Genomic DNA, 26,126 nt, shown 5'->3' on the forward strand with positions numbered 1-26,126 from the left:
GAAGACAATGAACAGTGTCTTCTTTTGAGGATAGTTTTGATATTTTCAAAAATAATTGACGGATTATTATGGCAGAGACCAGTTAGACACATTTTGAAAATTCAGATATTACATAGATACATTTTGAAATTCGGAGACTGAATTAAGACAACCCCTGAAGTCAAGGGTATTGATCAAGAATTTTCTCCAAGATTAAATAGTGTTAGATTTAGTGATCTTGATATTATTAGATTCAGAGTTTCAAATTCTATACATCTATATATGGGATTGGATTGGCTTAATCTAGAGATTCAAATTTGGTCAAATTCCAAAATTTCCCCCAAGCCGATTGAAAGGCTAGCTGAATCTTAATGTGATTTAATATAAATAAATTCATGGCAAGATGTTTCAAATGTGCTTTAAAAGTGTCCACGGTTAATGACCTTGATGATGGACTGCTCCGTATTCAATAGACTTAGGCTGCGTTTGGAATCAGTGTAAAACACCACCGGTGTAAAAGTACATCGATGCTTTACACTGAACCGTGAAAGTGACTGTTGCTTTTTGAAAAATGTGATGGGTGAAAAGTGTAAAGTCTTACATCGACAAAATTGATGTAGTATTTACATCGATAATTGATGTATAATTTTACATTTGATAGGTTTTACATCGATTATCGACACTAAACCTCTCTCCATCCAAACGTACGCAAAACTAAATTGAAATGAAGTTTTAAGTCGATCATGATTACAATCTACTTAAACTTTTACACCATTATTGATTTACACCGATTTCAAATGCAGACTTACGTGTAAATATTAACATAGTTAACCAAAAAGATCTCCACCTATATCTGGAATATATTATTAAATAATATAAAATAAATACGTAGGTAATAATAATATAGTATTTATCAATTCTATATTTTAAATTTAAATAAAATAAGGAGAACGTCAAAAAGGTTGCCTAAATTTTGGGCTTATTCCATGTCTCTGGGTTTTCATCCATCACTGAATGACAGATAGCGAGATAGGCAGAGAGAGAGAGGGTATTTTTAATTAATAATATATGTATTTATCAAGATTAAAGGTGGATAAAACTTGGGTGTAACAGAAAGCACCAACCGTCGAAAAAACTCTGTGGTTCAACCACTAAAGTCTTATTGAGACCCTCAAGCATTCTATACTTGAATACCCACACCTAAACACCTCACAACACATCTATTAATTATGCGCTTTGTAATGCTAAAGTCCGTTCATGCCAATGCCAAGTAGCAGAGTCCGGCCGATGTCGACGTTTGACTGGCCGGACTCGACCACCGACTATCACAGGCTGGCCGATAGGCCATGGCAAGCAGTGGTTGACTACAGCAATCAACTGGATCATGGCTTCAGGGGACGCCATGACTATCATGTAAGACAAGCATTTCTTCGAAGTTATCAATTCTCTACACAGACAAGCTTCAAGGAGAAGTTGAAGAGATCAGTGAAGGAGCTGAACGAGACAGCCATGGGAGTTATCGTGGGTATTCGGCAGGAGATGTCCCCAAGAAAGCTCGGAGCCAGGATGTTTCGCCTCAGGTTGCTTTTGCTTTCGTCGTTTCCTTTCCGGTGCTTTACTGGGCAAGGACAAAGAAGGGCCGGCCGGATGCATGCCTGAGTGTGATTTCTCTTGTTAGGCTATGAATGGCTTTGGTGCTGTGACATGCATCTCTCTTTACTTCATCACTGACTGATGATGATGCAGAGCTATATATTTTATATTTAAGCATATAATATTAATACTGTTCAAATATGCAAATTGATCAAACATCCCCAGACCTTCCTACTTATGATAGGCCTGATTCTCCTAGTAATACTACTCAACCTGAGCGTATTCTTACTATTGATTTGGTGGAAAGCAGTGATCCTAATCAAGATTCAAAGGATCAGAATTCTATAAGTGTTTATTGGCTTTGGTTTTTTTATTATTACATTCTGTGGGCGGAGGTGGTTGGCCCTTATCAGCCCCACCCCCAACAATGATTATCTTCAGTTGGAATTGTCGTGGGGCTGGGTGCCCCAAGGAAGTTCAGGGACTCAGGGATTTTGTCCACCGCATCAATCCTGATTTCATATTCCTATGCGAGACAAAAATCCCAAATGACACAATTAATTTTTTAACCAATATTCTTTGATATTCTAATTGTGTCACTTTCAATCCTGAAGGAAGAGCAGACGGCTTAGCTGTCCTCTAGAAAAAGGGTTTTGAGGTTACTGTTTTGTTGTTGTCCTCAAGGTACGTGTTTCTTAATATTAAAGATTCTACTTGCACTTAGATCTTAGGTTTTATTTATGGTCCACCAATTAAACATCAAAGAAATAAATTTTGGCTAAATCTTAATTTACATTTGCAGGGAGTTTCTTTACCTTACTTATTAATTGGTGACCTTAATGAAGCAGCTTCAATGGATTCTCATGAGCCTTCAACCTCTACTAATGCCTCCAATTTATCCTCTAGACAATATAGGAATTTTATTCTAGATTAGAACCTATTAGAAATGAACATTCACGGAGGTGGAATTACTTGGACTAATAAAACAAGGATTGGACATATTCAAAGAACTCTTGATAGGTAGTAGTTTCTCCCAATTGGCTGTCTTGTTTTCCTAATGCAACCCATTCTCTAGGAACCAAATGGGGGTCGGACCATCATCCCCTAATTTTAAATTTATCCCCCTCCTTAATCAGCCTCCCAAAACCTTTTCATTTTTTTGAAATGTGGTTAGCTGATAGTACATATAAGCAAATAATAAAAGATGGGTGGAATCTATCTGTCACAGGCTATGTGGCTTATAAATTAACAAAAAAACTAGACTCTCTAAAGCGCAGCCTCATTAGTTAGAGGAAATCATCTTTTATAGAGCCCAGAGATAAACTCAAGAAATTGGAGGTTCAGATCTTACAGGCTAAACAACAAGGAGTTTCTACTAATCTAAACAACCTTTATAAAGAATATGAACAAGCAAATATGCAGTTAGAGAGTTTATGGAGACAAACGTCACGCCAGACTTGGCTACAACTGATAGATAGAAACACAAACTTCTTCCATAAGAGTACCTTATTTAGAAGAAAAAGAAACTTTATTGAAGGAGTTAAGGATGACCAAAATAACTGGAAGGCTGAGCATGGAGAAATTTCCCAATTTTTTTTTAGATTTTTTCTCGAGTCTGAGTTCAGCTCAAGATCCTCCAAATTTAGAAAATGTATCCCATGCAATCAGTCCAATCATAACAGAGGATGAAAATTCCATGCTTATATCTATTCCCACAAGTGACAAAGTCAAATCAGCCCTATTCAGTATTGGAAGTTTGAAGTCCTCAGGTCCAGATGGCATGCCAACAATAGTATATAAGGATTTTTGGGATCTAATGGGCCCTGGCTTAGTTTTAGTGGTCCAAGAGTTTTTCCAAAACAAAAAACTTCTAAAACGGGTGAACCACACTTTCATTTGTCTTATATCCAAAAATGTTTATTATACGAAGGTTCAGGACTACTAACCAATCAGCCTTTGTAATGTCATGTATAAAATTATAGCAAAAGTGATAGCTAGTCGCCTTCGTACTAGTTTAGATAAATGCGTTTCACCTAATCATATGGTTTTTGTCCCGGGAAGACAAATGTTTGAGAACTCAATAATTACTCAAGAAATGAAACATTTCTTGAAACATAAAAAGCGAGGTACAGGATATATTGGACTGAAACTTGACATGTGTAAAGCATATGATAGGCTAGAGTGGAAATTTCTTCTTCAAATCCTTTCCCTTCTTGGATTCTCAGATGACTTCTATCATTTAATCAAGGAATGCATTTTCACTATTTCCTTCTCTCTCCTTATCGATGGTACTTCTGAGGAACATTTCTACCCTTCTAGGAGTTTAAGACAAGGAGATCCTCTATCTCCTTACCTTTTCATCCTAGACATGGAGAGCCTTTCTAGACTCTTCTATCAGGTTGAGTATGAAGGAAAAATTCAAGGCATACCTATCTCCTCATCCTCTCCCAAAATCTCCTACCTGTTTCTTTGCAAATAATATTATGATTTTCATAAGAGAACATAGGGAAGAAGTAGATAATCTCCTCTAGATTTTAAAATCCTTTTAGAATATTTCTTGTCAAATGATTAACATGGACAATTCAGGGTTTTTTTTTTTGTAGTAAAAATATCCATCTAGGGCTCCAAAGGTTAATTAGGAGACAATTAAAAATGGGATCCTTGCCAAAGAATTCTAAACATCTCGGTTTGCCCCTCTTTTGGTCTAGGAATAAACATGCTCAATTAAATTTTATTTTAGATAATTTGAAAGCAAAACCGAATAACTGGAGAGCTACAACTATTAGTCAAGTGGGGGAAAAGTGTTAATTCAATCTGTTCTCCAAGCAATTCCTATATATGCTATGTCCCTAATCAAGTTTTCCAAAAAAAAAAATACTGTTAACCTAATGGAGAAGTTAATTAAAAAATTTTGGTGGGGAGTTTCTAATTCAAGGATCCATCCTTACTGATGGTGTGCTTGGAGCACTATAACCCTACCTAAAGCTTTAGGAGGCTTGGGATTCAAGAATCTAAACCTAGTCAATCAAGGTCTCCTTAAGAAAGTGGCCTGGAAATTCATTAATGAACAACATAAACTTTGGGCACAAATTTGGAAATTGAAATACATCAAAGCTCATAATCTCTTTCCTTATTCCGTTACCTCTACAGGGTCTATCTTTTGGAAAGCAGTAGGACCTACTCTTACTAATCTAGTTTCTGAATGTAGAGCTTTAGTAAATGAGAATTCCTCATTCCCAATAGGAGAAAGACCTTGGGTTCAAAAGAATAACCAATTCTCTTGGGTATCATTTCCCATAGCTCTCATCTTAGACATGTGAATATTTCCCAATTGATCCAAAATGGCCATTGAAATATTGAATTTATAAATGCTCTATTTTCCCCGAATGAAGCTACTCAACATTTTGGAAACCCCCATCTTTCCAAATTCCAATTCTACTTCCAGGATTTGGCTTCCTCATATTTTTGGTAAGTTTACTACAAAAAGAGGATATATGACCAAATTGAATACCTAAAATTCACATATCTCTCCATAGAGGTGTAAAGTGCCCGTGGAAGGCCCACCCTAAAGGCAGGTCGTGCCGTCTTCCCTGGTGGAAATTTTGGGGGCCCGGCACGGCCCACGGCCTAGGCCCAGGCGGGCCTGTGCCGTGTCGTGCCTACACACGCCTAGGCTTGGGCTGAACCGGGCTACACTATTTTTTCATTTTTTTTGAAAATTTTGATTTCTTTTCCAAGTAAAATTGTAAAACTAAAATATTTAACTTTCCTATGAACTTTGGAAATTGGGAACTATTTAAAAAATTAGGAAATAAGAAATCTAAGTTATTTAACACATAAATGAAAAAAAAATACTTAACCAAATTGACATAAGAATGATGGAATAACAAATTGGAAGAAAAATAGGAATTTTATTTCATTTAAATTTGAATGGTACAAATTAATGAATTACAAATACAATGATTGGATCATTGCATACTTGGATGAATAAAATATAAAAATGGAATAAATTAATAAAATATAAAAAATACAATATGGTTACAAATTGAAAATACAAAATTACATTGTTAAAAATTTAAAAAAAAATCAAAAAAATTAAATAAAATTTAAAAAATTACAATAATTTGAAAAATTGAAAATTTCTATACAAGTAGTCAAAATTCATGAATCATCATTCATGAATCATCATTCATGAATTTCATCATCTACTTCGGGTGAAATGTTCGGTGTTGTATCATGCCCTCCCTTGTCTTGTAATCTATCTTCTGCATCTAGCCAATCCTTGAAGCAGATGCACATCTCTATGCTCTCACCGTTCATGCAGCTTCTTTTGTCATCAACACCCTGGTACCCGCACTAAAACAAGACTCTGATGGAACTGTAAACACTGGAGGGGTTAGTAGATCCCGTGCCATGGTGGCTAGAACCGGATAATTTTTTGAGTGTTCACTCCACCAGGCTAAAATATCAAAATTATTTGATATTTCACTTAAATTAGAAAAAAATTGCTTGTAAATAAAAATTAAGTTCAATAAATGAACTTGTTGTAGAACTAGTAGATTTCTACCTTCTACGTATTAAATAAAAAAGTTTTTCTCTTCTACTACTGGGTTCAAGGTCAGAAGTAGAAGAAGAAGATGATGAACAAGTTGTAGTAACATTTCCTACAACTTCAGATTCATACAAACTGTACATTTCAAATAATAAATTATTAATTTCTTCTTTTTTATTTTCTATATCAATATTCATATTTTCACAATATGTTTCAAGTAAAATATCTAAACCATCTTTTCTAATCCTAGGGTCTAATATTATAGCTAAACAATAAAGGGGATAAATGTTCTCCCAATAGTTTTTAAATTTATTTCCATAATTTCAACAATACATTGAAATTATGGATTATTTATATATTTAGAAAAACAATCACTAATTATCATTAATTGATATGGTAAATTACAAATAGTGGATAATAAATTCCAGATAATTCATTTGTTGCATCATACACATGTTTTAAAAAATCTCTTATACAGACTGTCATTTCCCAGTCTTCCTCAAATATCATATCATTAGCCATTTTTGAATTATAAAAATCAAAAAGAATTTTTTTATGAGATATACAACTTTCTAACATAGCATAGGTAGAATTCCACCTATGCTTTACATATAATATAAAATGTTTATATTTTAAACCATAATTTTGGCATAAATATTTAAATTCTTGTTGTCTTGCCCATGAACTTTATATATATATAATACAATTTCTAATTTTTGAAATATGATTTGAAATAATATTCAAAGCATCTTGAATACATAAATTTAAGATGTGACATGCACATCTAATATGAAATAATTTACCATTTAAGCATCTTGAAAACAATTTGTTTTCTATTCCATAAGCATGCAAAGTATTTAAAATACTTCAGGAATAGTTGGGCCACTATGTGGCCATTCAAGCGTAGTAAAACTTTAAATTATTTTATTCAAAAGCCAATTTTCATCAATGAAATGGCCAATAACACAAATAAAACTAATATTAAATTTGGATGTCCAAACATCCAAAATAATTGCAACTTTAGAATTAAGATTTGCTAACAAAGAAATTAAATTTTGTTTATATGAATAAAAAAATTTTAAAGCATCAGTTCTTATAGTATTCTTATAAACTTTTTTATATTGTGGGTTTACAGAACTATGCAACCATTTTTCTAGTTTTGGATATTCAGTTAATATAAATGGTTGTTTTGCATTACAATATACTTAGAAAGTTCTTGTCTCATTTTTTCTTATGAATATCTAAAAGTACCAAAACTAGCCCCCTCCCAATTTGTGTTTGGGTTGTTTTTCTCCCTTCATCTTCCTCTCACTTATGTGTGAACAGATGTCTGCTCAAATGACGCATACCACCCTTGCTACAATAACTAAAGTCTTTCCTACATTTTTGGCAAACGACCCTTTTCCCCTTCCCATCAATATCCTCTACTTTGAAAACTTTCCAAACCAGGCTACCCAACTTAGAAGCCCTCCTTTTTCCCCTAGTATCACTACTACCGGGGGTGAAAGTTCCACTTCCATCGGCATCAATCGCATCAGTGCTAACACTACCGTGATGCGATTAAATGTCATCCATGGTGAACATGTTGGGGAATTGGTTTTCAGAAGAGCCAGCCATTTTTTTTTAATTCTAAAAAGATAAAAATTAATCTAATTCGACTTACCCGGATTGTCGGTTCAAAATCTCAACTTGGTTTCAACAGTTGAAGCCTTTCAACGTCCAATCCTTCCAAATTGAGATACTTGAGCTAGTTGAGCAAGCATTCTTCTTGTTGAGTCGAAATTTCGATAAAGTTGAGACTTGAGAATTGGAGAATGTAGAATTAGACAATCAGCTAATAAGAATTTCTCATATTGCAGATAATTAAGAATGTATGAGTATGAGAGAGAGAGAGAGAGAGAGAGAGAGAGAGAGAGAGAGAAGAGATTAAGAGAATTGTTGAATGGTGGAGGATAGGGCTATTTATAGGAATTGAATATAATTCAATTGCCCAAAATACCCAAAAAATATCTGTTATTTAGTTGTTATGAGGGGTATTTTGGTCATTGTAAAGTTACTTATAACTTTACCCAAAATGCCCCCTAAACTAGTTGTTATATAGTTATTGGGGGGCATTTATGTCATTTTCTCAACCCCCCATAAGCAAAATACACAAATACCCCCTTAATATGGTTGTTTATAGCTGTTGGGGGTATTTCAATAAAAAACCCCCCAAAAGCTGAAACTAGCCATTGGGCCCCTTTGAGGGGGGGGGGGGGGGGCAACGGCTATATTCTTGAGCGGGCCGAGTGCAGCCTGCTATGGGGCTGGCGGGCTGTTCTTCGTGCTGTGTCGCGGACGGCTGGGATGATTTACACCTCTATCTCTCCAAATCTTAGTTTTTGTGTCAGAAAGCTTTGGAAATTAAATATTTCCCCTTGATTCCAACTTTTCTTTTGGAGAATTCTAAATGATTTTGTTCCTGTAAAAGAGATTATCTGTTTTGAAAGCAATAAAAAAATCTATGTTCTTTGCGAGTTAGAGGTAGAAACTACAGTTCATTTATTCTTAAATTGTCCTTATACTCAAGCTTTTTTATTTGGTAATCCTTGGAACATAAACTTTCCAAATACATTTCAAGGTTCATGGGGTTCTAATATTCAAAACCTTTATACCCAAGTAGCAGATAATTCTTTGTTTATGAACATGCTAAGTTGGATTGCTACTGCCTTTTATTATATTTGGCATACCAGGAATGAAAGATGCTTTAGGAATAAGTTGATTCAACCTATTAATCTCCTTCATCAAATTAATCACTCGGTCATACCTCCTAATTCTCCTCTAGATAAATCTGCTTCCTCAACAATAATAGACTTTATGGACAAATTTCCTATCACCATCAATTATACAACGGACCTCATTGTGTTCTCTAATGCATGAAAAATCTTAGACACTTTATACAATTATGGTTTCATTATTCTGTCTATTAACCTTTCCTGCTTAAAAATTATGGGTGGTAGAACTAATCAAGTATCCTCAGTTGTTCAAGCTGAGCTTTATGCTATCATGCAGGTTTTATTAGAACTTTCAAGCTGGAATTGCAGGCTCTTCATCAGAAAGCAAATCTTCCCTGGTCCTGCCTTTGGCTTTTGTCTAGGACTGGGTCTTTATCTTTAACTACTTTTTTGTGTATTGAAAGTTTAATAGCCCATAAAGTATCCCAATTAGCTAAAACACACTGTTTATCCTCTTTTAATTGTGATGATTATCAAGATGGGATACCAAGGGTAGAAGACTATGTTAATGTTTGTTCTTCTGCACCTTTCAAAAAAAAAAAAAGTGAACTTGAGCTTTTGATAAGTCATTTTATGTGTTAAGAGGCTTAAGATATTTGCGCCAAACAGACTACTATAAGGGTAAAGTCGTAAATTTACCAACAAACATGGCTCTTTTGCTGCAGTAGTTTAAAGCTTTCTCCTTTCTTGCCTAATACCTCGTCGAACGAACCCTACTTGCAGAGGTGGTGTTCGAAGGGAATCCTTTCGAACGTCTTCCATTGACGTGCTCAGGATTGCAGAGAGAGGTGTAAGACGAAACTATAGACCTAGAAATGGATGCTATAAGGAAGCAACTCGACGTGCTTATGGGAGCGAACAGAAATGGTGACGTGAGGGAGGTGAATCGCAAATACTACGACCGAGACGTCTGTCGTCTGTTCCTGGTTGGGCTTTGTCCGCACGAACTCTTCCAGTTAACGGTACCTGTTTTTTTACTTTTCTGTTTATTTTAATTTATCTCAGAATTGTTCGTTGGTTCTTGATTATTTCTACCTGTTCATGGCTATTAGCTACTTCTTTTTTATTTTCTTTGTATACTTCTGTTAGGGAATCGTTTTTCAGCATTCTTAGTTGGAAATCCTGCTACTTTATACTTAGTTTTTTGGTTTCGTTAATTCTTGTGAGAATCCCATTAGGGCTTCTCTTGTTTGGTTATACTGCGTTTTAAGTTTTCCGAGAGAGTTGGTTGCGTAGAAGTATTATACTTGCAGAAATTTGAATATAGTCGTTGAGATTTCTGGTATATTTAATAATTTTCTAGTTATATTTCCACGAGGGAACTCGAAAAGATTTTATAGTTTTGTCATTTTATTTGTTGGGAAATGAGTTTCGATTTCTCAAGGTCACTTGTTTCACTCCTTTTCCTTCCTATTAACAAATTAACTCACTCTAAATTTGTATCATCATGCATCATTGGCTGAGATCCTACCAAATCATTCAACTTGACACTAGCATTTGCCAAATTAACTTAACTGGTATTTCATTAGAGCAGAGGACTAATGATCATTGACCTCTATCGTTCAATATTCAAACCATTGATTACTAGGCTGCAATATGGCAGCCTCTATCTTCAGATTTTGAGAAATTGTTATTATTTGGTCTGGTAATGTAATTTCCTTGGATGTTCCATGTTCGTAGATTCTGAATTCATCTTATGTTTGTGACTTCGTGTTGATTTGTACCAGAAAATGGATATGGGGCCATGTCCGAAGGTGCACTCATTGCAATTGAGAAAAGAGTATCCTTTTTGCTCATACCGCAGTCTAGTCTAGTTATTTGCAATTTCTATTTGTAAGTATTTAGTATATCTTTACATGTAGGTCACACAGTATCCAAGGATTCGTGAACTGCCAAAAATCTAGGTTGTCATTATGACTTTGCAGTAGTTAAGGATATTCGTGGTTTCAGCATATGTTTCTGAGTTGACAATTACCGCACTGGGTGAACCATTTATCTGGACATGGTAAAAAGGAAAAAAAAGATATTAGGCCTTTGGTGTGTGCACACACACAGGGAACGAAAACATAAACATGATAGTGCTTTTCATGAGATAGTCAAATTGAAATACAAGGAGTGGCAGGGTGTTTAAAATAAGTGTTTTCTTTTTCTTTTTCTTTTTTTTTTTTTCTGGGAGTCCCCCACTATCGATGCTAAGACTGAGAATGCCATTGGACTGTACAGTGATTTAAGAGGTGTGCCTAGGCACACACGTGATGTGCATTTTAGGGTATGCGCTTCTCCTAGGTCCTTGGCACAATACTTTCAAAAGGCACATGCCTGGTGCGCCTTGTGCTTCAGCCTAGGCACACGTCTTGTGCTTTCAAAACCCCATATTTGTTAATGTTGCTCATTCATTCATCCTAATAAAAAATATTTTTAAAAGTCACTTAAAGTTATAAAACCTGTTTTTATAGGAATTAAGAATTTAAGACCTCGATATGGACTTGTTTGGGCTTGCCTTGAGGGGCTTGGTACAAGGGTGGTTCGTAGAATCAGGAATGCATAATATTTAACATCACATTAGCTATTTGAAGTAATGCAGTTGGGAAAAAAATAAAGAGATTAACAGTTTACATGCTTGAATATGTTTTATATGTAATGCTTGATTTTTTTTTTTAAATTTTCATTTTGAATATGCTTTACATGTTATGTTTATGTATTTTAATTTGAGATAATAGTTTTTTAAAACATTTATTTTAAAACTTATGTTTAGATTTTTAATTAGTATTGTATTTAGTATTTTAATATTTTCCATTTGTTTTGGATTTTTGTTTTTTTTTTACCATTTTTTTTTGCATTTTTGCTACTTGCTTCAAAAAGCTGTGCGCTTCGTGCATTGGGTGCAAAATGGCCCTTGCATTTTGTTTTTTTTTTTGTGCCTTGCGCTTTTAAAACACTGGGGCTGTAATATGTGAATATTATATTTATGGTGACTATCATGCTAGCCAAACCCTATTTGAGATGTCTATATCTTAGTTTCTCAAAATGGGATTAGAAGGGGGAGTGGGAAAAGAGCAATTCATAAAAAATTAAACAGAGGGAAATACAACAAGAAGTTGTGAAAAAACAGAAAACCCAAAAGACAACAAACCACCTAAAAGTTTAACACTTGGCCAGGCCATCTGCCAAACTAGTTGCAGATCTTCAACCCAATTAATTTGAATATTCATATCTTTTGGGAGCCATTGGAAGTGTCTGAAATCATTCCTTAGGTGTTAAATCACCCCTTCCCCTTTTTCAGCCATCCCACAACTACTTTTGAGTCCCCTTCAATGATCAACCTTTGAACACTCAGTTCTTTGGCTTTTCAACCTTAAATACTGCTGCTAAGAACTCTGCTCTAACCTCATCACCTTGTTCAACTGGACCTGAATACAAAGTATGTATATTACCTTCCTCATCCCTAATGCCCCCCTTCAATTCCTGAGTGACCCAGATTACCCACATTGCTTCCATCAAAGTTCAACTTCATCCAGCCACTACTTGGAGGTGATCAAACCACGTAAATTCTTTGTCTTTATGAGGATGAGCCAGGTGTTGCTCCCCAAGATCCGAAGAAGTCTTATACCTTAAAGTCTGAGAAGAGTTTCAAGGTCTTAACCCAATGTTCTACTCTTAAGGTAATGATTTATATAAATGTCTCATTGCTTCTTTCCTTGTCCCCCCAAACTCTTGAGTTTCTTTCTTTCCGCACTGTCGAAACCACTGTGGCCCTAGTACATCTCCACAAAATCCTGCCCTTTCTTTTAGTGCAACTAAAAACAGAAGGGCAAAACAACCTCTCCAAGCTAGCAAAAGGGTTCCATCTGCAACTAAAAAGCAGAAAAACCAATCCCAAATATAGCCAGCAAAGGGACAGCAGAGTTAGAGATGAAAACCAGTCTCACCATTCAATTTACATAATAAGCACCAATTGGGGGACAAATATCAACTTGGTCTTTTCCTTTGAAGCATATCACAAGTATTAATGTAACCGTGAAATGCTTCCCAACAGAAGGCACTGATCTTTGGAGGAATGGGGAACATCAAGTTTCTTTTACAGGGAAAGAAAGAGAGGAGGAAGTGGCTACAAGGGAGTTAAAAAAGGATTTACAGGATAATAGCCCGGCAGGATTAAGTTTTATCCACCTCTCCCCAAAAAACCACAGAATCCAGCAAACTCAACAAAGGAGACGCAAGGGTGGTTCCAGAATAAAAAAGAATCTTAACAAGTAAATGTTGTGGATGTAGATTCTGTTGAAGCGTTAATTTCTATTATTAATTAAAAGAAATTCTCTTATTTCTTTTTCTTCTCAAAAATTAATTAAAAGAGAAAGGGAAGAAGACAGATACAAACAGATGGATCCTTCTCTGGAGGGTTTCCCCTACCAATGTCACAAACAGAATGGGGAAGAAGACACAATTACATACAAGCTTCCCTGAGAAAGAAGATCCGAGCTGCTATTCTAGCTATATTGTCTGCCATTGACCAATCTAAAATCTTTCTGTACTTGCTGCTCACTCTGGAGGCTAAAGTTCTAGCCTATCTTATATGATTGCTAAGAGATCAAATTCCAGCAGTGTGATCCCTTATTTACTCTATAACCACTTGAGTCTCAATCCCTAGAGGTTTGACAAGAAACACAATTTTAAACTATAAATGGGAGCAAGACTTTCAGTTGAGATAGAATTTGCATTGTTGATTCCAACAAGCTAACATGACATTACTATCCTAATCTTATAAGGCTCTTTTGACTCCCAAGGGACTGTTGATTACCAAGAGAGCATCCAGCTAAATTCAGCTTAATTATCCAGTATTGACAGGGCAGAGTGAGACCACTCTTGAATGAGTCCCTTGCAGAGCTGGCTTCTGATTGTTACCTTAGAATGGAGAAGTCCCTGAATCCTTGTAAGAAATTCAATCAGCAACTATAAAGTAATTAAATCTAACATTTTTTCATCATCCTGCAACTTGATGGTGAAAATCCTTGTGTTCTCCTCCCAGATGTTCCAATGGGTTACATATTCAGTATATCTCCATTTATCTCCAAGCAATATTCCTTATTCTATTATTATTGTTATTATTATTTTTGCATATATGTAACATCTTTAAGGAAACAAAAGATTTTCTCTTACAGTTTTAGATCTAATATTACTTTTGTTTCATCTTAATTTTGTTTTTGATAAGTAAAGTTAAAATTTCATTGATATCAGAAAGAATAAATAACTGTTACAAGCATTCAAAAGGGAGGCGCGAGGTGCAGTCTCACTCTTAAAGAAACACAGCAAGACATTTAAAAAACTGTGTGCAAAACAACTCATTACCCCTTGCTTGGCTAAAGAATCAGCCAAAATATTAGCTTCCCTCCCCACCCATTGTATAACCAGATTCATATGTTGTGTTAGCCATTTGAATTTCTTCATTTCATCTCTATAGCACCATATCATTGAATCCAGATTCTTTATCCAGCCCACTGCTCCCCACCACCTAGGAGCCCCCTTCTATCACCAGGTTATCAAAATTCATCTCTTTTGTTATTTGAACACCTTGTAATACTGCGTACAATTCAGATTTCAATGGGTATCCATTCCCCACTGGTCCTGAATAGAGTGCTATTAGATTCTCTTCCTTATCGCTTATGGCCCCTCCAATTCCAGAAGGTCATCCAAATTTTCTGAAATTCATAGAACAGAAATGGAATCTTTATCAGGTGGAAGGTTCAACAGGTTTCAATCTAATGAAGAAATTAAAACTCTTAAAGGAGGATTTAAAGAATTGGAGTTCTCAAGTTTTCGGGAATGTTGAGAAAAGAAAAAGGAGATCTTAGACAGGATGGTGTGGCTGGATAGAATGGAAGAGGATGATAACTTATTTCAGGCAAGGAGGATGGAGAGGGAGAGGCTGAAAGCAGAATTGGAAAAATTAATTCTTTTTGAGGAAATTTCGTGGAAACAGAAGGCAAGAGTTCAGTGGCTTAGAGAAGGGGATAAGAATACTTCTTTTTTCCAAGCTATGGTAAGAGGGAGAAGAAAGAGGAATACAACTCTGAGATTGGAGGGGGAAAATAGAATGATTGATGATCAACAGGAGATTGCTGAAGAGATAGGGGGCTTCTATGACAAGTTGTACAAGGCCTTGCCAAATAGACAGTGCCACCTAGGGGATGAAGGAGTGGTTGGAGAGAGAGTTTGAGGAGGGAGAGGTTTGGGAGGCAATTAAGAAAATGAAAGGAGAGAAATCTCTGGGATCGGATGGCTTCAACATTGGCTTCTGTAAAATGTGCTGGGCTATCATTAAGGAGGACCTATTGCTGATGTTTAAGGAATTTTGGGGGGAGAGGAGAGAAAACTAGAGAAATCAGCAAATGCAACATTTATCTCACTCGTACCAAAAGTTGTTGGGGCTTTCAAGTCAAAGATTTCAGACCTATCAGCTTGATTTGCAGCCCCTATAAAATTCTGGCAAAGGTGCTGGCTAGGATGTTAAAGATGGTGTTACATACAGTGGTGGGGCCCACCCAAATGGCATTCATTTGTGCAGGGAAGACAGATCCTGGATGGGTTTTGATTGCTAGTGAATGTGTGGACTCAAAAGTAAAAAATGGGGAGGTAGGGGTAATATGTAAGATTGACCTTGAGAGGGCGTATGATAATGTGGAGTGGGGTTTGTTGGAGGAAGTGCCGAGGAGGATGGGATTCAGGGAAACATGGAGAAGTTGGATTTTTGCTTGCATTTTGTCAGTGTCCTTTTTTGTGGTTGTAAATGGAGTGTCAACAGATTTTTTCAGTTCTTCAAGGGGACCCCCTTTCCCCGTTACTTTTTGTACTGGTGGTAGAAGTGTTAAGCAAACTGATTGTTAAAGGGTGTGAAGAAGGTTTGATTTCTGGGTTTTAGATCGGAAGGGAGGGTTTAATCATCTCGCATTTGCAATATGCTGATGATACTTTAATCTTTTTGGGAGCAGATTTGGAGTAGGCGTTTTTTCTGAAAAGCATCTTGAATTGCTTTCAAATGCTGTCTGGTCTCAAGATTAACCTAAGAAAGAGTACCATGATTGGAGTGGTAGACATCCAAAATTATGTTCTTGAGGAGTGTGCAGGAGCCTTGGGCTGTCTGGTTGGTAATTTCCCTTTCTCTTATTTGGGGCTTCCAATTGGGGCTAAGGCTTCTGCTGCTTCTACCTGGCAACCCGTGCTAGACAGAATTGATGAATGGTTGGCTGGTTGGAAAGGAAAATTCCTCTCTTTTGCTGGGAAAATCACATTTTTTTTTGATAAACAGTGTCCTTTCTAACTTGTCGACTTATTACCTATCTTTACTAAAGGCTCCAAAGACAGTGTTGGGGGAGATAGAAAGAATCCAAAGGGAGTTTTTGTGGAGTGTGAAGGCTGAAAGAAAGAAAGTACATTGGTCTCAAATGGTTCTGTGGTCTGGTTTCCAAATTTCAGAAGACCTTTACTCGACTGGGAGTTGAAGGAATGCGTGGAGCTGCTGTCCAAGTTGCAGTCAGTGGAGATCAATCTGTCGGATGATGATAGCAGGTAGTGGAAGGAGTGCAAGGATGGGAAATTTACAGTTAAGTCAATGTACTCAATTCTGATCAGAAATATGGTGGAAGCTGATCCAGTCCAGGGAGTTTGGGGGAAACCTGTGCCCCCAAGGGTGGAAGCCTTTGCTTGGCTGCTAGCTAAGGGGTGTATTCTGACTCAGGACAACATTAGGAGCTGAGGTTTTCAATTCCCGAGCAGATGTATCCTCTGTTTATCTGAAGAAGAAAACATATTGCATTTATTCTACAGTTGCAGCTTCATTTCATCAATATGGTCCTATTTTTTCAAGCTGCTTAATAGGGACCACTGGTCAATTTCAGATCAGGCTGAAATCTTTAGATGTTGGCCAAGAGTTCAGGGTGGTTCTAAAGTCAAGATTCTGTGGAGCTGTATTCCTTTCACAGTGTGCTGGGAAGTTTGAAAGGAAAGAAATAAAAGAATTTTTGAGTACAAGGAAAAAAGTTGGGAAGAGGTGGTGGCTCGAATCAGTTCTTCAGCAATAGGTTGGGTTTTAATCCTGCCAGATTTTCAAGGACTATAGAAAGAAGATTTTGGGGCAGACTTTTGGAGCTCTTTGAATGCTTAGTTCTTTTTTTTTCTGATGTATTTTGATAAAGTCTGTTCTGTTTTGTTTGATTTGTTTCTTGGGGGTGACCTCTTGTCACTTATGAGATGTAAACTCTTTTCAGTAATAAAATTTTTTCTTTGTTTGCCTTAAAAAAGTTCCAGATGGACCTGGGTTGCCTTGACTACTTCCATCAAAATTTAGTTTCAGAAAATCTTCAAATAGAGTACTTTATTTATAAAAAAAGAAAATCTTCAAATGGAGGTACCCAAGCCAACCTTGTTTTAACCTTCCGCACTGAGCTTGAAGCCATCGAGTACCAGTTCCTCCAAATGTCATCAAAGGAGTACTGCCTAAACAAATCTAAAGTTAGTTGCCAATGTATAGCTCTAGTCATTACACAATCTGTAACTTGTTTGCTTCTCTCCTCCTAGAAGATCCTAGCATTTTTTTTTCTTCCCACAAGGTCCAAATTACTACTGCTCTAGTGCATCTCCACATTAACCTTCCCCTTCTCTTCAGCCAAGCAAAAGTTGATGAATCAAATAACATCTTAATTTCCATTGGCACATTCCACCTACACCCAAACAAAGAGAAAAATCAATCCCAAATATCTGCAGTGAAGGAACGAGAAACTAGTAAGTGGTAACAAGATTCACCATTAGGTTTACAAAGAGTGCACCAATTTGGAGAAATACACAGATAAAGTCTCTTCTTTTGCAAGTAATCTCGAGTGTTAACTTTCCCATATACTACTTCCCAGCAGAAAGCCTTAATTTTAGGGGGAATCGACTGGCACCAAACTTCTTTACAAGGAAAGGGTTGGGGGGAGGGAGACTGGCAAAGCACATTGAAGAAAGAGGCACAAGAAAAAGCTTTGACAGGAAGTGGCTTCCTCATCCCTCAGTCCCCTTCAAAAGCCAAAAGCTTTGATCACCTCCTTTTTTGTTTCATTTAATTGGTGAGTTATTTCTTTTACCATGTTCTCATTGTTGTTTATTTAATGTCGAGAAACAAGTGTATAAGTCCAATCATCCAACTCCCTGAAGAACAATGAAAGAGATAAACATAATCCAATAGTGCTACCAAAAAGAGCAAAAGAATGATACACATATGGAAGCAAAACCTGTCTGTCCTATCGGTGCATGATGTTAGTGCTTTTGAGAATAACAGTTCTATCATCAATAATCTTCTTATAAGCATCTCATCGTGAAGATTTCTCAACCATATATCATGGTTGGTATTCTCAATTGCAATACTTCTCATGATGGGACTTTAGCATTATTACCCATTTGAAGATTGGAAATTTGTCTTCTCTCTCTCTCTCTCTCTCTCCCATTCTCTCTCTGAACCCATCCATTTCTGTGACATCACTCTCCCTCTTGCTCCTTTTCCAAGAAAGGCATCTGTTTTTAATATAATCTCAGTGCCTTAGCTGGAGTAATCTTTCTAATCTTCAAATTTGTTAGTTTGAAGAGTTTCATTTAACCATTTAAATATTTTCTTGAAACAAAAAATGGTAGTTCAATTGTTTTTCTTTTCACCCACACCTTTCTTGTCCACTGTGGCCTGCCAAGGTTTAAAATGTTAGGTGTCGGTGGAAGTGCTGGTCCTCCAAATATAAGAAACATGGCAGAAATATCATATGTAAATATTGTAAAAATTATAGATATGGTGGAAATATTGTAAAATATGCAAAATATAAAATTATATTTTATGAAATGATAAAAGAAGCATAGGCAGACCTTTTTAAATATTATCTTGTTCCAAATCACTAAACAAAGCTAAGAAAACTAAGGTTATATACAAAAGAATACGCTCAGAGGTTGCCCTGTAAACCTTAAGATTCAGAGCTTCATGATAGAATGAGTTAGAGCAAAATTTAAACTCAGAGAAAATGTAAATGGTTGTAATTGATCAACCAAATAATCTATTACATGAAGAAAAACTAATATTTTAACTTCATGCTTGAAATGAATATTGAGCTAGCTCAAAGTGGTCATTATGTAATTTAGGCAGGAAATAACATTGTTGCTCCACATATCTACAATATTATCACCAACTTATGTTATAATGTTATCTCTTGTACTCCACATAGTGTTGGTAGTGTTCACTGGGGAATATGTATATCGTGGAAACAGTCTCATGTACTCTGCATAGTGTTGGTAGTGTTTACTGGTGAATATGTACGTTGTGGAAACTACCGCTTGTACTCCACATAGTGCTGGTAGTGTTTATTGGGGAATATGTTTATTCCAGTTAAATTTTGTGTTGCTACCCATGGAAATGGAAATACGTTGTGGATAGATTAGGGAAATTAGGGACATTTTAGGCCTGCATAACTTGCTCTTTACTGGAGTCAAATGAACTTATGTTCTATCTGCCAGCCTAGGTGGACTTGTGAATGGATAGTGCTACTTTGGTCTCTTCTCCCTTGGATATGTTTGTGCTTTTTCTTCCTATTTGGTTGATACATTAACTTGTTGACTTGCATGTATTTTATATTTTTATTGTTTCTTACATTTTTAACATATTTTGGTCAAATTTCTGCAAAGTATATTGAAATGACATATTGCATCACTTCTTGTCACATGTGAATTTTTAGGCTGTCAGTTTGTTATCCTTAAAATCTTTGTAGATATGAGGAAGCAAAAGCAAAAGGTATTGATAACTATGACAGGGACCTGGAAGATGTTATAGATAGGCTTATTGTTGAGTGTGATCGGAAAATTGCAAGAGCTCTTAAACGTCTAGAGGATGAGGATGCTAAAGCTGCAATTGCTATATCTGTCTCTGAGGTTACACAGGTAAGTGTTCTTCAGTCTATATTATTTAGCCATGATTTGTTTCTTGACTAATTTTTGGGTTGAAAGTTCAAAGAACGTTTTGAAATTGCAGTCACCTGAAGTACTTGAGTTGACGAAGCAAATTAAGGAGAAGTTGAAAGAAGTTGATCAGCTTGGTAATTTCCCTCATAACAGTCATAGTTTCCAATTGTCTTTGGTTATATAAGTGCTTTTCTGTTGAATATTTTATATTTTTCTTGCTTGAAAGAACAAGATGGTTTGTTTTGTCTCTTGCTCACTTTGCATATGATCGTTTATGTGTATCTATTCCATATCTGTCTCTTTCACACAAACATAGTACACATAGACATGTGCACAACTCACTTGCTCACTCTTTTCTTATTTCATTCACACATCCATTGGGTTGCATCCCAATGGATGGGACTCGGGACCAGCTAATACCTAATGCCTTTTATTCTTGTCATTACTAAAATTTCTGTTAATTATCCAAAAAACATATAAGATATTCTTGTCATTAATAAAATTTGTAAGCAACTTCTTTCTATTTTTTCTCTATTTTTCTTGTGTTTGGGATTATGTGGTTGAAGCAGTTGTACATATGCTCATTGTCTTGAGCCCTTTTTTGTATTTTTTCTCTTTAATGAAAATTCTTGTCGATTATCAACAAAATATGTTTTCATTTTAATAATTTTTCAAAATATTCTTTACATCTTTTTTTGATTTCCTCATCTTTTATTAAGACTATTTGATATTTCTCTTTGCTTTAATCCAACATGATTTAAATTTTTGTCTTTCCTTTCTCTCATCTTTGCTTGTTTATGAACTCCATCTATCTCCTTCCTTAGTGTGTAAATTATGATAGAGATAGTTATATGCCTTAAAGCTTCACTCACTTTCTTTTTAACTTTTTATATATTTATCTGAGTTTTCTACATTTTCAGTCTTTTGTCAATCTTTATAGAATGTTTGTTTTACTTTGGTTATATTTTGAACCTCTTCACTCTATTACCAAGTTTCTTTAGTAATCTGTTTCAAGTTGCATGTCATTAGTCTCTTCATTTGCTTACACCATGTTTTTGCTTTGATTTGCATTTAGAGGACCCATAGTTGGCCTTGCAGCATTTTTCTTTAGTCATTATAAATAAGTGGAACTTAATATTGTGGCTCATTTTCCTACCTGCTGTCTATTACAGTCCTAAATGTTAAAGTGCTTAACTTGATGCGTTCCATCAGTCTTAAGGGTTTTTGGTGTATTGGTCAAGCATAACACTGTCTGAATTCTCTGACATTAATTCCTGTTTTTTTTATTTTTTTTTATTTTTTTTTATTTTCATATGGACAAGTAATATGACAAACATGACAGCAACTCAACATGCATCCTATCTGGACATATGACTAAAGAAAGATAATATGGTCAAACACCTTATTTTTCTTTGCTTGTGAATGTTGATGAAAGTTGTGGAATTTAATTTTGTATGCCCTTTATAATTTTGTTACATTTGATCCTTGTGTTCTTTATAATTGCATAATGTTGATTGATGTTGAGTCATTTGTATTTTTTAATATTGGGTGTGGTTATTTTAATGCAAGGGTCTCCTTGTTTTCCTTGATAAGGAATTGTATTGGATAATGGATACACCTATTGGGACTTGTTAAAAAAAATGGATACATCTATTGGGTCTTCTGATTTTCTTTTTGTCGGTCTACTGGGTCTTGTGATAGATGCTTTTTCTTTTGACTGGTTGTGGATGATTTTTTAATGATCATTGAAATATGTGAGAGATAAGGTGTGCAATGGAGTGGGTTGATTTGGTATGGGATCCAACTCTGTACCATATCCATACTTAGAAGGTTTGGGTTGGAAATGTCCCTAATCCCAAAATGGATATGATATGGTTTACTTTAATGGATTCTATCTGAATCTGGGCTTATATGGGCTTGGGTGTGAGACCTGTTTGGATCCTAATGCCTTAATATATATTATTATCTCTAATATAATCTCTTATGAATACATTTTACATTCATTAGGAACAAGCAAATCTAGAAAATGGGCTGGTCTTATATCTGGATCTTCACATGGATGGATGCATTTGCAGGTTAAGGGGTGATGTTGGGTTTGGGTTATGTTAAATTGGATTGGATGTGGGTCCTGCTGGATCCACTCCATATCTGACCTATTAGATGCCCGAGTGAGAAGTCTGAATTGGGCCAATATAAGTTTCATAATTAGACATTTCAATGATATATTTGCAGATCTTGAAGGCAAGACTGATAGTAAGATTCGGGCTTTGGAAGTGGTGGAAGAACTTAGAACTAAAAGAGCAGACAAACAGGTGAATTGTTTATTTCTGTTCAATGCTGTTTTCAAGGTGATGATTCATGATTTCTGTTGAAGTTCCTAGCTGTGTAATAATATGTTGTTGATTCCAAACTGATCAAAATGGTTTGTCATTGATTCCAATTGGCAGTCTATGCTTCTGTTGGATGCCTTTAACAAAGATAGAGCCTCTCTACCACAACCACTTCAGAATCCTCCAGCATTAGCCCCATTGCCTGTACTATCTCCTCCAGATCCTCACACTCAGGAAATGATAAATGAAAAGTTGAAGAAAGCAGAAGATCTTGGTGAGTCCACTATTTGGTATTCTCCTTCAATGGTAATGTTTATTTATTGATGAAATTTTATTGAAGAAAATCAAAGTAGTAACAAAATAAAATTCTATACAACTCATTCCATTACCCTATTACAATCCTTTAGTATTTCCCCCACCCAATATTTACAACATGGCCCAAAACAAATGGTCTTCTATTTACTCCTTACTTTGCGAGTTGGTCAGCCAAACTATTTGCTAATCTTCGGACTCATTGAACCTTCAATTGCATATCCTTCATGAATTGCGTAAATGTCTTGATTTCATTCTTATATTTCCGCAATGCATTTTCTATTTTCAGCAACCAGCTAATTACAATTTTTGAATCCGTTTAATTACAAGTTTCTCCACCTCCATTTCCATAGCCTTTTGCACCCCACAAACTACAGCCAATAATTATTCCCTTGTAGAATCCCCTTCTCCTATTGGTCTTGACAACAATGCACAAATTTCTCCTTTTTCATTCCTCATCACCCCCATATTCGGCTATTCCAGATGAGCCTGGAATTGGATTACCAAAGCTGCTGCCATCAAAGTTCAATTTAAGGAACCCACCTTCCAGAGTTGGCTACTTCTTTTCTACCCTTTGTTTCCTTGCCAATGATCCTGCCACTGTTCCCCAATTGTTCAGCACATCATCAACTATTAAGTTTGTAAACGACTCCAAAGTTTTTACCCAATGTGCCATCCTAACCATTGTTGTTTCTGTGATAGCCTCCTTACTCCTTTTGTCCTAAAAAATACAAGAATTTCTCTCCTCACGAATAGTCCAAATCAATGATGCCCTTATGCATCTTCACATGATTCTCCCTCTTCTTTTCGGCCATCTACATGTATTTGGATCAAACAACTTGTCTAGACTAATAGGATAAGCCCACCTGCAACCAAAAGCGAAAATAACCATTCCCAAAGACAAGAGGTAAATGGACAAGAGATTAGTAAGTGAAATGCAGTCTTCCCATTCAACCCACACATGGTACACCAATTTGGGGCAATCACTAATTAAGTCCTTTCCTTTGTAGCAAATCATAATGGTAGTGTTTATTGTGAAGGAACTGGTTTTTTGTTGCTATTAGGGATTCTTCCTTGTTTTCCGTTGTTAATATGTCCGTTTCTGTAATTGTTACTTTTATGAAATTCATTTTAAGGTAAATGGTTTATTTCCTTTAATTTAATCTGGTCCTATCAATCTGCATCTTCTCCACTATTATAGGTTCATGTATGCTATATTACCCATATATGGCAAGGATACAACTTGGCATTTGTTGGATATGGAATTTATAAAGAAAGACTTGAAGTATCTGACAAGATATGGTACCCTTATTGTGTTGGATACATAATTTACACTAAAAATTTAAGTATTATGATTCATAACCCTTTGGAGGGTCATCGCATGTGTACTGTAGATGAGATATTTGGGCAACACCAAGGTAATATAAAATAATTAATATTTGGGAGAACCTATTTTCTTTATATGGTCCTAGGTGGTCATCACCAACAGATATTGACAGCTAATTTAGGTCCTCCACCTCCCCCCACCAAGAAAAAAAAAGAGCTGCTGTTTTGTGGCCTGTATGGGCAGAACAGTGTGCAACTAAACTTTGATGGATGCAGTCTTATAATATCAGACATATGAGGAGCCTTTCAGAGCCATGAAGGCCAAGGTTTGGTAATATATACAGGTGCTATGTGTATTAGATACTCTTGAGCTGCTATCCCTTTTACAAGATTGGTGATCTCACTGGGTTATGGCTAGAAATCCAATATGGTTCTCAATTTGTAGTTGGGTGGATAAAGGGGATTGGATCAGGCCTTTGTCTATCTACACATTATTAGGAAAGCTAGCTCTTTGGCATTTGGCATGAACACCTCGTTTGGCTGGGATCTGAGGTCTACTCTCTAGGTAAGGAGTAAATATTGGAACACTTATATTGATGGGGGAATAGGCAAATGTGGGTCGGTTATTCTTTATTGGGATATACTGTTATTTGGGTTCAGCTAACTTTTTGAAGGTATGAGAGATCCATCATATGGATGGCCGAACCCTGCAGGTAGGTTGGGCGAAATTTCAAAAAATTTCCTCTCCCTTCATCTAGGAATCACATTCCCTGTTTAGAAAAACTGCATTTTTCAAGGATCAATCTTGAACCAAGAATCGAACCAGATCTGAACCAAAAGGTAGGAGAGGGATATACCTGATACGAAGAAATAGTATCTCCCAACGAAGGTGTTCACGCCTAAGGAAGGATCCAAAAACTGCTCCCACTGAAGATGGCGCAGTGTAGGATGGAGCAGAGTCAGCAGTGTTTTTCCCAAGAACCGAACCCTTCACAAGAATTTGATGGAGGCAGTGAGCACAATTTCAAATCAGACTTTCTTCAAAGGCTGATATCAAGACACCTCTTGATCGCTCCTACAAGGAGATCGAACTGGCAGTATGGCGGCGGCAGGAGGAGAACGCAGAGAGAAGGCGCAGTCACATTGTATTCAACTTCTCTCTATGCTCTGAGATCTTGTATCTCTGAGATTTCTAGGGTTCGATGAAAGGTTTGCCCCCTCCTTTTATAGGCTTAAAGAGAGCTCCTAATCTCATTAGGAGTTTCCTAATCCAAATCTGTATTTGGTTAGGAGTTCTCTTTAAGAGATAAGGATAAGTCCTTATCTTATCTGCAGATTAGATCAGCCCTCTCCTAATCTCATTAGGAGGTTTCCAGATTCAGATCTGGACTCTTTGAGTGGATAGGGTAGGACCCTATTCTATCTGCTGATTTAATCCCAGATCCGCCCCCTAAGTAACTGATCATATCAGCCCAGTTCGAAATGGGCTTTAGGCCCAATAAGTATAAGTGCTCATTTAGCCTTCCAAATTGTTGCTCAGTTGGGCTTCCTTGCAATGCGTGGGACCCAAGCATTGATCTACACATCAGCCACAAGGGTTCGGCCCAACCTTTGTTACAAGGCCTAGCCGAATTCATTGGAAAGCCTAGTGAACCTCTGAGCCCATCACATGGACTCTATGGGCCCAACACTTACACTAAGTGGTCCCTGGGCCAAGCCACCTTGTAACACCCAGGGACTGTGGGCAGATGCAAGATTAGCCCATCAGGTATTACCCTCAATGGTCTTACACTTAACCTCTCAGCCCATAATGATCAAACACTGCCCGACAAGAGAGGACCTCTCCCTCGGTTGCAAGGAACAGTGCTGCACTCTCTACTCACATGGGTCCCGGGAATTAAAACCTTTTGCAAACAATTTGAAACCATAATATATATATTTATATTCGTATATAAAATATATTTTGCAAAACAAAATTCAACAATTGAAATTGGCTGCCGGCAGTCTTGGTTTCCATTAGAGAGAGTGCATCCCCGATCATTACCTTTGTTCGACAAAGGGGCTGATCCTGTCACTATGATCACCCACTCAGATGAATTCTTAGACTGTCCCAACATACCCAGGTTTTGACCCCCTCTAAGGATCTCACTAGTTGGTATATTAAAGACAACCCAATCCGACACCTAGTGCAGTATCATAATCGAGTCTAGGGGTCAGGTGTAACTTTCCAGTTTTTGCCCATCAATCTCCAAGGTCCAGGGCAATACTGGAAATCTGGTCCGGTTCAGGGTTTCA

The 26,126-nt window shown here is 36.5% G+C and overlaps 1 protein-coding gene across 2 annotated transcripts in view; it reads left to right on the forward strand.

The window, feature by feature from the left end:
* Positions 1-9,579: 9,579 nt before the first annotated feature.
* LOC104605272 (U1 snRNP-associated protein usp106-like) overlaps positions 9,580-26,126 on the forward strand; it is a 40,555-nt gene continuing 24,008 nt past the window's right edge. Inside the window, exons 1-6 of one of the 2 annotated variants that reach the window (XM_010269961.3) lie at positions 9,580-9,860; positions 10,626-10,678; positions 19,674-19,842; positions 19,934-19,997; positions 22,096-22,175; positions 22,311-22,467. In XM_010269961.3, the coding sequence (XP_010268263.1) occupies positions 9,714-9,860; positions 10,626-10,678; positions 19,674-19,842; positions 19,934-19,997; positions 22,096-22,175; positions 22,311-22,467 (670 nt within the window). In that variant the 5' untranslated portion in view covers positions 9,580-9,713. The remainder of the gene's footprint in view (positions 9,861-10,625; positions 10,679-19,673; positions 19,843-19,933; positions 19,998-22,095; positions 22,176-22,310; positions 22,468-26,126) is intronic. The other variant, XM_010269962.3, reaches the window with a different exon arrangement.

This window comes from Nelumbo nucifera, chromosome 1, assembly GCF_055504915.1.
Source record: "Nelumbo nucifera cultivar China Antique chromosome 1, China Antique-T2T, whole genome shotgun sequence".
Taxonomy (NCBI): Eukaryota; Viridiplantae; Streptophyta; class Magnoliopsida; order Proteales; family Nelumbonaceae; genus Nelumbo; species Nelumbo nucifera.